General features: G+C 35.2%; 1 protein-coding gene across 1 annotated transcript; it reads right to left on the reverse strand.

The window, feature by feature from the left end:
- Positions 1–1,222: 1,222 nt before the first annotated feature.
- Positions 1,223–11,731, reverse strand: LOC141486772 (uncharacterized). Its single transcript, XM_074185299.1, has 2 exons — positions 10,022–11,731; positions 1,223–5,220 (listed from the first exon to the last, which is right to left on the reverse strand). The coding sequence occupies exons 1-2, from the start codon at positions 10,853–10,855 to the stop codon at positions 4,936–4,938; spliced, it is 1,119 nt and encodes a 372-aa protein (XP_074041400.1). The 5' UTR covers positions 10,856–11,731; the 3' UTR covers positions 1,223–4,935.
- Between the last annotated feature and the right edge of the window lie 5,587 nt (positions 11,732–17,318).

Genomic DNA, 17,318 nt, shown 5'->3' on the forward strand with positions numbered 1-17,318 from the left:
ATTATCCTGCTGCTTTTTTAGCCAATTTAGGTGTTTCAGTTCATTAAATTCACTTTTCAATTCTCAAGAAATAATAAAATTTGTTTTTGTATTATTTGTATTTGGTTTATTTTTTTTAAACGGATGTGTAATCTCGAAGCAGTCTCTCACGTGATCCCAAAACAACTTGTAGACTATATTTATATCGTCTGATTTTGATAAATTCAGTGGTTCTTTATTAAAATAGTATTTTCATTTGTTATTCGTTTTTGAATGTAATTTTCGTTAATTTTGTTGTTATCATTTGCAGTCTGCCAAGTGAGTTCTTGGGCATAATGGTCTGAGAATCCCGGGTCAGATACCTTACATTCGGCATTATTTGATATATTTGTCATTATATAATCAATTTATGAACAGCTGTTGCCTCTGGTAGTTGTCACAACTCTGATGTATTCATTCACCATATACTTCAACTGATAACATTCCTTAATGTCTATATTGTTTACCTTGTTATCCATTTTTATGTTTAGGTCACCGCACACTATGGTTTTTTCGAACTTCTCATTTGAAAACTGTAGAATTTGGTCCAGTATAGTGAAAAATAGTTTAATATCACCATCCGGTGGCCTATAAATTGTAATTATGCTAGTTGTTATTTGTATTGAGATTGCTGAATATTCTAGAACGCGTTCAATGAAGAGTTGTTTTATGTAATTTATTACTTTACAGAGGAATGCATTATTCCTCACATCGGTGGCACTCCCTCCATGGGAGTATATAGCCCTATATAGCCCTGAATTAATGTTACATTTAGTTGGTCGTCTGTTAACCAATGCTCGTTTATGCACAATATGTTCGGTTTTTTTTCATCACATGAAATGTCAATTAAGTTAATTTTATTGTATAGAGACTGGGTATTTAAATGAATTAGCGCCCACAGGTCTTGTTGAATCGAAAAATCATTCAATTTTTTTTCTGTTGTATTTGAGTGTCGTGAAAATTTGTTCTTGGGAAAGTGAACCTCTGCACTGCAGCACCAGCTGGCCAAAAAGCTGGATTGTACAACTCCCTAACATACTCAATAGGAAACGATATTTTGAAGAAACATGATATCTCCGTTTTTTTCCATTCTTCACAATCGAATCTATTGACGGTGTCTATTTGTAGTGTTCCTATACTGGCGACCAACGTGTAAATATCCATAATTGAGGAATGTTTTTATATTATCAATCAAACCAAATCAAAATATACTTTATTGTCTGAAGAACATAATTCTCATCGACAAAGTCGTTTACAAAATAAAAGAACAAAACGACACAACAATCACCTTTAGATATCTATCGATATGATAAATAGTAAGGTAGAAAAACTGATAGTAATTATAATTGGAATACGATAAACGCACATTTGAGTCACAGGAAGTTTGATACATTATCCTCGTACTGGTCAACAAAATATAAAATACGAGTACATGAAAATAATAAAAATTATCACATATTTTTATATATATATATATAACTCTAAAACACATCAACAACAACATGTGCAATTATACAGTGCATGTACATAAAATATTGAAATTGTCACAATGAAAAATTGCTTTATACGAATATTAACAACAAACAGGGGTAAATATAAAATGAAGTTCAATATAAATATAAATAATGTATAACTATCAATAAAACACATTGAATAATAATGTATAATGAAGTCGAATTCCACACATTAAAAGTTCATACAGTAGAATTTTAGGTAGTAGTATAGGATACATCCTAATCTTACAAGACATAATAACTAATTAACAATTTAAATTTCCACAGTGCCAAAAATGTATATAGATAATAACAATAATGAATAAAAACTAGATAAAAAGTAAATATTAAAAAAATACAATTTATAAGACCCAATGTTGAAAACCAATATTGATATAGTAACCTATAATAATATACATATTTTCCAACTAACTAACGCTCTAGGAATTCCAATAATTTACTTTTAAACCCTCTTACAGTATTTTTCTCTTTAATGGCATTTAGTGAATTGTTAAATTCCCGTAGTACCTTGTAGAAAAAGTTTTTCGTTCCGCCACCAGTGTGAGTTCTATATATATGAAAATTATTATAAGATCTTGTCTCATGTTCATGTATTTGATTATTGAAAACCAAAAATTCATTAAATGAGTAGAAAGAATTCATCTAATGAGTAGAAAGCATTCGTCAATAGAAGTTTTTCTACGGTACTTTTGAATTGTTTTTGCTATTTGAAATTTTAGTTTCATCTGGTAGGTGATTGAATACTTTTTTACCATTATAAAATATGGAATTTTTTATTTGTGTCGATGTTGGAATTGGTAAGGTTATATTTAGTGCTTGTCTTGTGTTGTATTGAGACATCTTATGAGTTTCGTTTTTAAATTTGCTATGCATGAGACATACTGATTCTAAGATAAAAATAAAAGGAAGTGTTGAAATTCTATGTTTTATAAAGAGTTGCTTGCAAGAATCCCGGAATTCAGCTTTGCACATACACCTTACTGCTCGTTTTTGCAAGACAAAAATCATATTGAAAATATATTGACTACATGATCCCCAAAAACAGATTTCATATCTCAGATGTGAGTCGATTAAAGCACAATTCACACTTTTTGACATATCTACACCAAGTTCACATGGAATGGTTCTTACTGCGAAACATCCTGATGCCAATTTTCTTCTGAGTTTTTCAATGTGACTTTCGAATTTCAATTTATCATCTATATATAAACCCAGAAATTTTGTTTCCGACATATAACTGATCACCTGATTTCTTATATGAAGTTCTTGAAGATTACATTTGAAAGTTAGGATGTTAGTTTTTGGTATATTGAAAGACAACCTATTAGCATCACACCAATCTTTAACTTTACTAATATCATTCTCAATCATTTGATGCAATTGTGTGCCATTTTTATCATGCCAAAGTATTGTGGTGTCATCTGCAAATTGAGTGAACTCTCCGGAAATATTAATTGAGGCTAGATCATTTATATAGACTAAGAAAAGGGTGGGTCAAAGAACAACTGATTCTTGAGGTACCCCCATTCAATTTCTGATTTGTGTGATAAGTTGCTTCGAAGATATACGCTTTGAGTTCGTCCGGATAAATAAGACTCAAACCACTGGATTACTACATCTCTAAACCCATATTTCTTTTTGTAACAGAATTTTATGGTTAACACAGTCGAAAGCCTTTGTCAGATCACAGAAAACTGCTGCTGCAACTTCCCTATCATTCAGATTCAGATAAACTTTTTGAAGAAGGTTGAAAATTGCATCATTTGTTCCTTTCTCTCTTTGAAATCCGAATTGTGTAGAATTAATAGTATTATGCTTATTCAGAAAGGCCATCATTCTTTCATTCACGAGTTTCTCTATTATTGTTGAAAGTGTGGGTAACTTTGAAATTGGTCTGAAATTTGCGGGATTATCAGTATCACTCCCCTTATGTATTGGAATTACTATTGCGTTTTTTAAATATGTTGCAAATGAAACATTTACTGATGCAACTAGTGCCATAATAGTTGAATCGGGTAGATGTGAAAATATTTTTATAGATAAGTCATCCCACCCAGATGCATTTTCATTTTAAATTTCATTAAAAATTTGTTTCATCTCTACTGTATCCGTAGGCGTGAAAAAGAATGATTCAGAAACAGAGATGTGATTTGAATAAATCAGTGGATCATTTGATGAAATAATCTGTTTAGAAACAGTTTCTGCAACTGAGCAATAATATTCATTGATATCGTTGCATTCTAAATTTGTTTTCACAGGAGCAGAGTTGTTTCTACCTCTCAAGTCATTGACAATTTTCCAGCTCTCATTTTGCCTGTGACTTGCATTTTCTACTCTGTTCCTATAGTATACCTTTTTAGCTATTTCCAAGGTTTTTCTATAAATGGACCTATTCTTGTTATAAAAAGAAATGAATGTTTCATTTTCACTGACAAATGTTCTATGCAGGGATCGTAGATTTTTTGCCGAAATTTTGATACCCTTTGTCTACCAGGGTTTTTCAGCTTTTTTCTTAAGGAAAGCTTCTATTGAATACATCAGAAAGAATTGAATAAAATTTGAACATTATTAGATGCGGCCTTTTCAATTACCTGTCTCTTCTTATACCTATGGTTTTTTTGCAAGGGATTTCACGGGCTTTGGGGACTCCTTAATTGTTTTCGTTGATCGTCTGTTGTGTTGGTTTTATTAGATGACACGCTAGCTGTACTCTGTAGGCTGGCTAGTTTTTATGTTTGGTATTTTTGGTGTTTTTATCAAGATTTCATTATTTGCAGGCTTATGTTATATGTTGGAAGAATTATTCACAGATGGCGTAGGGTGTATTATTTGGCTATTTGTTTTATTTTCGTTGACCAGTTTTAATAAGTTGATATATTCACATAGAAACATTCTATTGATAGGAAAATATTACGAAGTACTATTTTGGAAATGGAATATTGTCCAGGTAATAATGATCACTGAAAAATAATTCATTTTCTCCCATACTCATGTGGAAATTGAATCAGTACTTCCTGTGGTACAATCAGAATCACCAAAATTCTACATTTCCAGTAAAAAAAAAAAGTTATGAGAGCGAGACAGAATTAGTTAATTGTTTTTTCTCCATGTTTTCCTGGAAGTACCTCCCTTTTTATGTATTATTATCTAAATAGTAACTGATAATTATTTTCGTTCTATTCGAGAAGAGCTCAAATATATTTCTGAAGATTTTTATTCAAATTTTGAATTTGCACAAATTCAATCATCGGGTTAATGAAGCTCATTATTTAGGCAAACTATTCCGAGACAGTTATTTCTTGCATATGCTCGAACGAATTTTCAGAACGGTGGTGTGTCCCATGACATAAATAATGGAAATCTCGTGAAAACTTCATTATTGTGAACAAAAACTGGTGATCTTTCAATTTTGGAACTTGATTCCGTTGAACTGCAATATTACTATCCAGTAGGTTGTCAAAATGCCCAAAATATGCAGAATTGTACTCTTCTCTATTTCGATGGACTTTGCCGCTTCGAAGACAACTGGGCAAGTTTTGACGAATTCTATCAGATCTGAAATTTCTCTTTCTATCTCACTTTCGTTTTCAAAAAAGTCATTTTCCTGTATGTTGTAACAGATTCTTGTAATTTTGTTAGCTTCTCTTATTGTTTCGTCGCAAGAAATAATGATACAGAATATACCAACCTGTAAAAATAAGATGTTGAAAAGGTGTGACTGAAATATTGTTATATAATATTATTCATGGCGTTCAATCAATTTCAAATCAATGTTTTGAAGAGCAAATATTTCATATTTTTGTGTGTTTGATTGAAACAACTTGATTGCTGCTGAATATTATTACTCCCACCAAATCTCAGGGATCCATTCCTTGACTTCTGTCATACAAAATTCTTTTTGTATAAGTTATTCGAAAAAACTGAAGGCGACATATGTGAATTGGATCCCTTTCATGCATATTCTAACATCAAGCAATTATCATTCTTGCTTCTTTTGATGTCTAAAAAACACTCTTGAACTTGAAAACTGAAGCCTTTATTCGAACCGTTTACATATGAAATTGCTGGGAAGTGATTTTTAGACAAACATAGCTATGATCGATATACTTTCATAAGAATGTCAGAATGCAATTCTGCATCTGTATCTGTAGAGTGGGGAGGGGTGTAGACCCACCGCACTTAGGCCACATGTGACCCATTGTACATACTCCCTAGGGGTTGTCCTCCTAGGTCATCGTCCATTCTGTTCTTACCAGGAAGGTGACATTTCCTTTATATTGACAGGTGAAGGCCAAGACTCGCCACACACTCTCTTTAGCAACCTTGAGGTGTATCACGGCAGCCTTCGTGAAGGTGGAAGGTGCAGCAACATTAATGTCGTTGCGCGGCTTCTTGAACCTACTTGAGGTTTCCTCCATGGAGGTGCTCAAGTAAGGGCGTTTTCCTGCAGGGGCAGACGATTCCTTGCCTTTATTCAAGGCGGAGCTCTTAGTGCCCACCGCAGGAAGTGCCCTTGCTGTTGAAGGTGGAGGGCGCACTTATAGTTGCTGCCACTCCGGCCTCTATCGCTATCTTCCTCCTTTTGGACTCGGCGCCGCAAATGCTCTTACGCCTTGGACTTTGTCTTATATCACGAGGTGATCTGCCATATACAGCCCAATTCCAGGCGGTAGATTGGGGTGGACAATCATGTTCATTCCCAACCACCGCCATAGCTTGAGATGAGCATTTCTGTCCAGCCTCGAGATTGGTTTTTGTTTCTTCTGTGTCTGTTTTTCAATTTGTTTCATTCATGTGTCTTTCCATGGGTAGCAGGGAAAGAGTTGATTACAATGAGGTTCCGCCCGGTTCCTCAAGGGGATCGTTCGTAACCGCATATCACCCTGCGGTCATTCAGCTGTCGGCACGATTCCTCACTCCTCAGCTTGGGTAGGCTGGTCCACGGTTCAATGTTTCGCAAAAGCTTTTGGGGAGTTTTGGTTCCCCTCACCTTACTTATTTCTACCACCAACCAGTCCGGCGACCCCGTCCGTAAGGCCACGTTGGCTTTTTGGACAGGGCTCCCAGTCTCCTGGCCGTTCCTCTATCCGCTACCTGTGGACGCGCCTGATTGGTAGCCCAACCCACGGGTCCAATTCTGCATGTTTTCAAAAATAATATTTTGGTTCACTGTCCTGTGGACTGTTATCACAACACAACTAATGTTTTCCACTCTATATGCGTTGTGAGAAATATCCGCAACTATAGTATCAACCAACGTATAGTAACTTCTGCCTTTGAAAAATGTTATGAAGTAGAAAATTTCAATGTTGTGAGGAAAAAAAACACAAATTATTTGAAATCTACTCAAGCACAAGTGAGGCATTGAATGATGCTGGAGTCACATAAAAAAAATTAATAAAACATGTAAATTGAGAATTTCCAATAAAAGTTGACTCAAAAAGTTAGCGAATCAATGAATATCAAAATTTATAATGCACTGTTAGAAACCTTTGGTGTAGTAATGGAAATTACTGGAGTTTTTTCCCAATAACATATCTTTACTTTAACATCTCGTGTTTTGATCACCAAGTGATCATCTTCAAGAGGAATATTAAACTAATCATACTACCAAAGCTATACTTATTTATACCATACAGGTATACCATACATAGATACAGTTATCTACGTGGTCTAGGTACCTGTATCTTGAGTGTCTTAAATTGATATTACAATTTGCCTTATTTTCTTGCCATAAATTATTTTACAATGTGTCCTTATGTAATCTGTTTAAAAAAATCTGTTTGAAATCTGTTTTTCCGTTAATCAGCTGTCACCCCCATACGAACGACAACTCTCAGAAGTTGAGAAACTTGTGCGTGCTAAGGACTAACGAGGTCTTACCTTTTAACGTGTGATTCCTAACACGGTTGCAGAATCATCCCAGCTTCAACCAGATAAATTCTCTCTAGAAAAATATCTGGTCGAGGCAGGAATCGAACCCACGATCTTCCGATCGTGAGTCGGGCGCACTACCACCGCGGCCAATTCCACAAATAATAGTCAAGTAAATCTAATAATTGAAATATTCTGTGCTATAATGACCAAGCATCTTCATTTCGTTCTGCTCCCTTACCCTTTCAGCTGATTTTTGTCGAAGAAGGACAAATGGATTTCATGTCTGAGGGGATGTTGGCGGCATGAAGTCCTAAAACATCAGTACCGCCCTTCACGGGGTACCCCCACCTGGCTGGGGTGGGATGGATGAAAAATATATTCGTCCGTTAACGGGGGACATGAGGGCCTCATTCGATAGAGTGTCGGGGCCTTCTATATCGGGAGGGGTCGTCTACAGCATAATCTATAGCTTCCCTAATTAACGGTTTTAAGCTATATATAATTAATTTCACATATTGCTTCATCTACTTGTCTTAAATTGATTTTACAATGTGTCCTTATGTAATAATCAGGTACATCTAATGAATAAAATATTATTTCAACAAGCTATATAGTATACTATCATACTGTCAGGTATTGGTGGTCCACACTCTTATAGGCATCTAGGTGCCTGTTGTTGTTAACTTGTCTAACTAATCTTAATGAACTGAAGTCTATGGAATGGTTCTGTTGCAAATTATGATGGGCGAATGCTGATTTTTCAGGTTTTTCATATTTCAAGTGTTCTGAGTTTACCTCATATCTTATTTCAATATCTATCCATAATATTTTGCATCGCAATCCTCACATTCAATTTCGTAAATTCTGGACTTTTCCGAGTTCTCGACTATGTCTTTTGTACTTCTCAAAAGGCTCTGTAATGTATGATTTGTTTTAAAAACCACCTTCAAACCTAGTTCCTTGAAAATCTTTCCAAAGTTCTTCGCGTATTGGTGGTATGGAACTGAAATATATTTATCTTGGTTTTTGTTTTTTCTAAAAGTGGAGATTTCGCTCATTCTTTACCTAAGCTTCCTCATTACGTAATCTACAGTACCCCTCTAGAAACCGTTAGTGGATGCTATTTCCTGTAATGTAAGTTTTTTTGTGAACCTCTCATGTGATAGAGGAAAAGTCAAAAGACGATGCACTAGAAAATTCAACACGGCACGTCTGTGCTGTCCACAGTGATGTGAACTGTCAGGATTATACCTGCACGTTCTTGTATTCAGAAAAGAAACAAGCAAGTAGATAAGGCAAATTGTAAAATTGATTTAAGACACTCAAGACACAGGTACCTAGAACAAGTAGATACCTTAATTTATGCGTGGCATACCTGTATACCTGTATAGTATAAATAAGGGTAGCTTTATAAGTATGATTAGTTTATTCTTTCTCTTGAAGATGATCACTTGGTGATCGAAACACGTGTCGAGATGTTAAAATAACGACTTGGTGTTGAGAAAAAACTCCAGTAATATTCAATATCATTTTTGATGGAAAAAATTATTCGCTCATTGATGTGGGACTTTTCATATATTCCAGTGAACTATGCGAAGACCTATTGCAATAGTATTTGAATTATATTGGTTCGAAATTTCAATCTAAATTCACTGAGCAGAGATTTTTATGTTTCAAAATATAAAAATTGTCTCAATTTATATTACGTGAAACATGTAGTACGAATGATAACATAAAACTACCAACAACAGCTCTCACAGATTTCGAAAATGTCAATGTTCATGATGAGCCAATACTAATAGACCATAATATAATTTCAGTTGATTTCACAAATAGTATGAGAGATGAGATGAATGGAACTCATAAAAAACAAATTCATTGTGAGGTTATGCTTGATAGAGGTTGAGAACAATAACCTACACAATGAATGTGTTACGACTCTAATAAAATTTTTGAGGTTTCGTAATAATGATCAACCTTTTGTATAACAATGAATTGTAAAAAAAAATTGATGAAAGGATAACAGTTCAGTGTATACAAACATAGTCGAAATGAAGCTAACTGGCGAATTTACAAGATGAGAAGAAATGAGATGTGAACTCAATTGGAACAAAGAGACACTTTTATTATAATCGAATTGATATGTTCAGGAAATACCCAACTCGGAATTGAAAAATATTGAAAATGTTGATGAACCCGATAAAATTCAATACATCATTCATTTTTGCTTGTTTCATAGATAACTGTTGATATCATATCAATACACTTTCATATATCACATGTTTGAATTTCATGATATTTGCAGTATAGTGATTTTCGTTCGATTCAATTTTTCTATGTAAGTGGTTTTATCGGAATAGTTTATTCTTTCAATTTGTTTCTGAACTATCAATGTGAGTTTTTTACTATAGTATGGTGAAAAACATAGAAATTTTAATTTATCTTTTCATTATGATCTCCTACCACGTAGTAACGGCTACATCCATAAATTTTTCACATAATTTTAACTCAGTTGCTTTCTTGTTTTTTTCGAATGCCTCCCAGATTTTTTTGTTGAAAATGAAAAATCAAGAATTGTTTTAAAAATAATTGAGATAATGACCATAACTTACCGCTAATATGATGAGACAGGCAATTGCTCTACTTGACAGTCCACTCCTGACGTAAAATTCCCGTAGGAAACAGAAGAAGTTAACCGTTGTTAACATCCTGAATATCATGCTACATATCGCTACGAAAATGAAATTTCCAAAGATTGCATTGTAGCTATCAGTCATCTTCAAAATAATTTCATACGAACATCGTACGAGATGTATTTCGTCAAGGATCTTCTGTTTGGTAGGTGTGTGTTTGACATATCTAGGTGGGCACATCAAATCTTTCAGTTTCTGGCCGAGGCATTTCAGTTGGTGTTTCATGGAAGCAGTTACCATTGTGGCCAACATAAGACTGTGAATGATATATATTTTTGGTATTATCAACATTATTATAGTGGGATGAAAACCCAACTTTGAGAAGTGCCTATAAATATGAATGACCATGAAACACAAATATATAGGTTGAATAATCATGTATTTTGAACAGTGCTTCTTTTTAATGAAGTCATTTCTATAACGAGGCGATTTGATATTGAGGTAGGAATTTCGTGTCAGTATATATTTCCAGTTTGTTTTATTCCTTAGTGAAGAATATACCATGAATACAGATGGTAAAACCTCGAAAGCTGATGAAAACACTAGCAGTAATCTTGCTATATATGATAGTATTTTCACCCTGCATAAAATATACGTGTTTATAAACATTATAGCAGAAAGCGTAACCATTACTATATATTGGCAAATGTTTTTCCACATTTTCTCTTCAGTTGGTTTGATTTCGAAAACATTTTGGGGAATAATACAGAGAATATTAGCAATTTTAAAAAATAAAACTATTGCCCTAGTCATATTTCACTTTAAGGTGGATACTCAGTAAGCTTTGAATCAAATGAGTAACAATGTTTCGATTATTCTCGAATCTCCATGGAGATTCAGTGTATACAAAAAGTAATTCATAATCACAAGTAATCTATTCTCTCCATCTCGAATATCGTTGATAATTGATGATGATGTTTTTCTGGTGCCAGAAATGAAACACGATATATTTTTTCTTTTCTCGATTTACGAATGTCAATAATTCTTCTAAATGAATAAAAATTGTATTAATCGAATGAAATTGGGAATGTTTCGTACTTTTCAATTCCAAAGAATATTTTAAAAATTAAAAAGACTCGTCAATTTTATTTTGGAAAGGGACAGTTTCGAAGAATATATTCAGCTATATTGGTTTACGGTACCTAGATGTTGTTTGATAAAATGTGAATTAGCCTCAATGCAGATATCAGATATGTCAATGTCTTATATGTCAATGGCTGTAGGTGGATGTCCCAAGTGATGAAGTATATATCTGAATACATCGTTAATGTTCTATACAGGGTGTTGCTTCCCATACGGTACGGTTCCTGTACACTGAACCATTGATATTTTTGAAAATTTATCTATTTCATTACATGTATATTGATTTGTGTTGTAGAAGGAAATTATTCTGAAGTTTACAGGGTGACTCAAAAAAGTGCGGGATATCAAAGTTGTGTTTTATCAAATGAAAAACCTTTTGATTAGGTCAAGAAAAACTGATATGTTTTCATATGAGGTACTATGTACCTAGCTATAACCGTTCTCGAGTTATTGAAGTTTGTATGGAAATGTTAGGTACAATTGGAAATTAGATAAAATTGAAATTCATAGAAATCATTCTTTCCAATTGAATCGGTGATTGTATAAAGGGAACATGTCCCTTTTCGAGAAAATTGAAAAAAATGTTTTATCACACAAACGGTAAGTCCAACTCGAAAATGCACTAAGGAAGAAATGGAGGGATAAGCATCCCAAATACAATGAGGTATAACATAAAGAGCTGAGATGGAACATAAAAGTGACAGGTGATTTTTGAACAGCTGGATTTGTTTCCTTTATACGATAAATCGTATTATCATGCAAACATAATGCAAATAAAGGTAATAAAACAATGATGCAGAACATGGGAACATTTTTAATGTAAACTGTAGAATATCAAAACATATTTTAAATAACAACTTATACATTATTGTTACTCGGAATCGTACTCCAAGGCAGTAGTGGGCCAATTCTCAAATTGAGTGTAGAAGGGTTGATGTTCGTCAGGAATATACTTGACGATTTTTGCGATATCTTCTATTTTCTTTGTCTTAATCGGCACTTTTTGTGTGTAGGCTCGGTCAGTAGGTAACTGCGGTTTATTGGCAGTTTTTGCTAAGTTATATGTAGATGTTACGAACCCATCTATGAAATCGTTTGCAATGACGTAACCAGGTGTAGAACTTTTATAAATGAAGTGTTTGTACGTAGAAATGCTGAATTTCTGACGATTTTCCCCTGCTCCCCTCTTCCTAGTAGTAGTTTCTGTACAAGATTTTTTAAAATATTTAGGCCACCAACTCTTGTAGTCTAGTATATCTTCGGTTTGAACTAATTTGACCACAAAATATGGTCGAGTTTTCTTTGCATTAGCGATGATAGAAATGTATTCCATTGGTGTGAAAATTCGATCTCGGCGTCTCACTATTCTTTTAATTAGACCAAAATCCCTCACACATGGCAGGAATGAATGGCCACGAACAGGAAAATATTGATGAATTTCGGTAAACCTTCCATGCATGGTGAGAGCTGATAACAATCTAATAATAGTATGATTGCGGTTCTGTCCGCCACAAGCATCACTAAAGATATGTAGTTCGGTAATCTGTTTTGGTATTGTATCTAGGTAATCTTTCAGAAAGCTTGCAACTTCGTTTGAACCCCTTTTGGCGGTACCTTCAAAGTATGTGTAAAATGTAGCATCATTGGTTTTTAAGTTGTGGACACCAAAAACATATTGCCAAAGTTTTCGAAGGTAGAACATATCGTTTACTGGCATATCAGGTAAAGGCAGATTCTGCATATAATCGAAAACAATCGCACCGATATGTTGGTTTTGGGCACACAAATCTCGGACATTTTCAATTTTTTTATAGAACTTTGAGGCACGTCTCTTATGTATTATTAGTTCTGCACTAGCCACACGCTTTGCGTTGTCGTTTAACACATGTGATTTTAGTTTCACTGCCAACTCTTCACATGTTGGACAGACATCTACTTGTGGTCTACCAAACCGATATCCAAAATTTTCGTTGAACTGCTTCAAGTAGTATTCATACTTAACGCGTTTTGCAAGATCTCCATTTTCCAAACAAAACATTTCATACATTTTTTTTACTGTTAAGGTCGATTCAAGGTATTTTAATGGTTTACTACCATAATGAGTTTCTTTCGTCGGAAATGCAGAAATATGAGTATGGATTTTACAGATAATAGCATCAGGTATAGCATTACTTCGATTACCATGACGACCACGTTTGTCAGTGGGTCTAGAGTAATTCGAAAGTAGTGTAGTCAGACGGAAAACTGCTTTACTTGATAAAGCATAAAGACTCAGAAATGGTTTTTTACATACTTCACGTCGCACGCTTCCGTTCAGAACATGATATTTGAAATTACCTCGACGATTCTGCTTTGGTTCCGGATATTTTGGCCTACGTCTTTTAATATCTTCAACATCCACAAGACCCATCAAAAAGTGTCTTGTTCGTTTTTGGGCTTACCACAGTAAAGCGATTTGAAAATCGTTATTTTTTCATCGTGTGACAACATCTCCATACATTTTCTTTTACATCTGAAATTTAAATAAATTTAATATTACCAGAAAGGCTGATTGACTGATCAAATTTGAAAAACTTTTTTAAATCAATGGAATCCTTACCTACAGTCCGGCCCTGTTTGTTTTGCAGCTCTTTCGATTCCTTTTTGACTTGTGTACTTTTGCCCAAATAATCTTGCTTGAATCCGAACATTATTATTATCCTTTTCACTGTTTCGAACACCTTTTTTTCATTTACATTGTGGTTCTCCACTATCACTGTTGGAATATGGCATATTCTCATCATTACAAAATAATACGTAGTTTCACGTAAAACAACAAAATAATGTTACTTTAGTCAATACCTAATGCATACTAATAATAATTTAGAATGATTACTACTGGTTGCTGTCAAAAGTCCGCTTGCAACGCCCTCACATTGAGTGTATGAAGGGAACAAGTAGTGGATTTATTTCCTTTATACACTCAACCAAAATTTTGTGACGCTTTAATGTTCATATAGTAAATCGGATTTGTCTCCTTTATAGACTCAACGGTGCACTGACTAATCATCTGAAATATGTATATAACACTTCATTTTGACCAAAAAGTGGAGTTGTTTCGTTTATACAATAACCAATTCAATTCTGACCAAGCATTGAAGATTGGAGATTCTAATCAAAGAAAACCACGGCAAAACCCGGAAACCAACCAATACATTAACGCCAGCCGTGACAGCCTATATTCCCATATTATACAGAATATTCAAAAATCATTGTCACTTTTTTATAATTTCGGACAAAGATAACTTTGTTATTTCAAATAGAACATCTTGTATTTTTTCGGTCTGAACAATATGAAATTCAAATATATATCATTTTATTCTGGGGTTTTCTATACCTAACCTAGTTTTCAGATACTGCCTTTTTCAAATAGTAGTTCTTATTTCAATGTATTTTTTTAATCAAGATATCTTTGAAACGACACTTATTCAACTTGTTGAAAACATTCTTATTGACAGGTATTGTGTTTCGTTAATCAAAACATTCACTGAGTTATCACTGCTTAAAATGAAAACGTATCCTATTCAAGAGCAGATAGATATGAGTTTAGAGATTGGTGACGCCTCTTGGCGTCGAGGGTGAATGCCAAAAAATGTTCAGAGCGGAATCATCCACATTATTATTATACACTATTATCATAGTGTTGCACTCTTGATCACCAGAATAGATTGTCTGTTAACGCATGGGAAGGAACTATCAGGTACACAAGTTATAGGACCATACTTCTTGATGGAAACTTTAACGGTCTTTTTTTTTACAATATTTACGAGATGATCTGTCTGAGCATATGGAAATGAAGCTGCGAAACACTTCAAATTAAGTGTCAAAATGTTTTTGAATATGTGGTTTCCGAATAAATGGACTGGTAGGAAAGGACCACAAAATTGGTCAGCGAGACCATCAGATTTGAATTGCCTTGGTTTGTTCCTATGGAGATACTTGAAGGATGAGTTTTGAAACACTTCTCCAACCATATTGAAAAATATGAAGGGGAGAGTGGAAGCTGTTTTTCGAAGAGTGACGCTTCAAATGTTATGCAGTATTTCAGTTGAATAATAAAAAATTTATAGGTTGTTTAATGAACTACTTTCAGATCATGAAAGTAAATGATAACTTCATTTCAGTGAACAGTAAATATTTTCGATGAAGTGAAGCATAACAATTATTGTCAATGAGAAGTCTGTGAGCAAATCAAATAAATGTTTCAAAGCTATCTTGATTCAAAGAATGCACTGTAATAAGAACTACTATTTGAAAAGGCCAATATTCAAAAAACTATGAAGGTAAGGTAAAGGGAACCTCGAAGTGAAATGAAAGAATTGAATTATATATTGCTCAGACCACAAAAATATAGGGTCATCTGTTTGAAATAATGAAGTTATTTTTGTTCGAAATTATTAAAAATTGACAATGATTTTTGAACAGACCTACTACTTTGTAGGTACGTGTGGCAGATACCCAACGGAAAAACAAGAACTAACCCAGTTAATGCCGCGCATGAGAGGAAAGGGGCAACCTTGAGCATGTCATAATGCACCTCTGCGGAATATTAATCATAATTCTGACTCCCACCCCGGAGTATGCTTGTGGAGTTGCTTCCTGACTCTGTCTGCAGGTGGCGCAGTGGACATCCCACTGAATTAACTGCAGAGAGTTTCACACCGTTCTGAAGAGACCATGACCGGTATTGATGACTATCAGTTGGTCGGATCGACCAACCAAAGGGTTGCCCCTTTCCTTTCATGAAGACCTACAACTTTGAAAGTACGTGTGGCAGATACCCAACGGAAAAAGAAACAACCCACCCAGCTAATGCCACGCAGAGAGTTGAAGTGAAACCATCAGGCACCTGTGCAACGTCTTCGACTTGGAAGATTCGTCGCAAGTTATTTCCCACTATGCAGGTGGCGCAATGGACATCCCACTGAATCAACTGCAGAGAGATTCTATGACTAGCTGGAATTATTTTCATTTGGTCTTGATACGCCGATAACACGGCTCTTCTCTCATCTTTAATGGGTTGAGAGCTCGGCGTCGTCTACATGCAACGTGCATTGGACGACCTCGAGCGCTGGTACCTCGATTGGAAGATCTGAGTAAACCCGGAAAAGACTCAGGCGATAACCATGGAAAGATTACTATCTTCTCCGGACAGAAAAGTGAGAATCTCTGGAAGGGAGATTGACTGGCAAGCGCGGTTAAAGTACTTCGGCCTTTTGATAGACCGTAGGCTCACTTGGAACCCGCACATTATGTACGTCAAATCTGAGATCGAGGGTCGTATAGCCAGTCTGTACCCTCTGATCAACAGAAAATCAAAGATGAGTATGAAAAACAAAATCACGATCTATAACACGATGTTCAAGCCTGTCATCATGTACGCTTCAGGCGTCTGGGGACAAGCGGCTCCGTCCAACATTTCCATTTTGGAAAGGTTGCAAAATAAGATAATTAGGATGATTGTGAATGATCCTTGGTTCGTGCGGAATGAAGCCATCCGCAGAGATTTGCAGCTGCCTTCCATTCGGCAGTCCATCCAGTCGAGGAATGAGAGAGTTTTCGTAAAAACGGAAACTCATGAAAACCCGTTAGTTAGGGAAGCCACAGATTATGCTGTAGACGACCCCTCCCGATATAGAAGGCCACGACACTCTGTCGAATGAGGCCCTCATGTCCCCCGTTAACGGATGAATAACTTTTTCATCCATCCCACCCTAGCCAGGTAGGGGTATCCCGTGAAGGGCGGCACTGATGTCTAAGGACTTCATGCCGTCACCAATCAGTCATGAACCCATTGGTCCCTCTCAAGACCAACAATCAGCCAAAAGGGTAGTGGAGCTGGTCTCCAAACCTGGATGAACTGACGATGACATTTGGTCTTGATACTCAGACGGTTCACACCGTTCTGAAGAGACCAGGCCTGGTACTGATGATGGGGCAATCATCCGCAAACCGGTCTATCGGTTGGTCGGATCGACCAAACGAAATTAATTTCTACTTTTCGTAGTGGGAAATAACTTGCGACGAATCTTCCAAGTCGAAGACGTTCCACGTTCTAAGATAAAATTCATTATCACCTTCAAGGAAAAGCTAC

This window comes from Leptinotarsa decemlineata, unplaced genomic scaffold (assembly GCF_025532065.1).
Source record: "Leptinotarsa decemlineata unplaced genomic scaffold, Ldec_3_MD MMD2_tig00026369_RagTag_RagTag, whole genome shotgun sequence".
Taxonomy (NCBI): domain Eukaryota; kingdom Metazoa; phylum Arthropoda; class Insecta; order Coleoptera; family Chrysomelidae; genus Leptinotarsa; species Leptinotarsa decemlineata.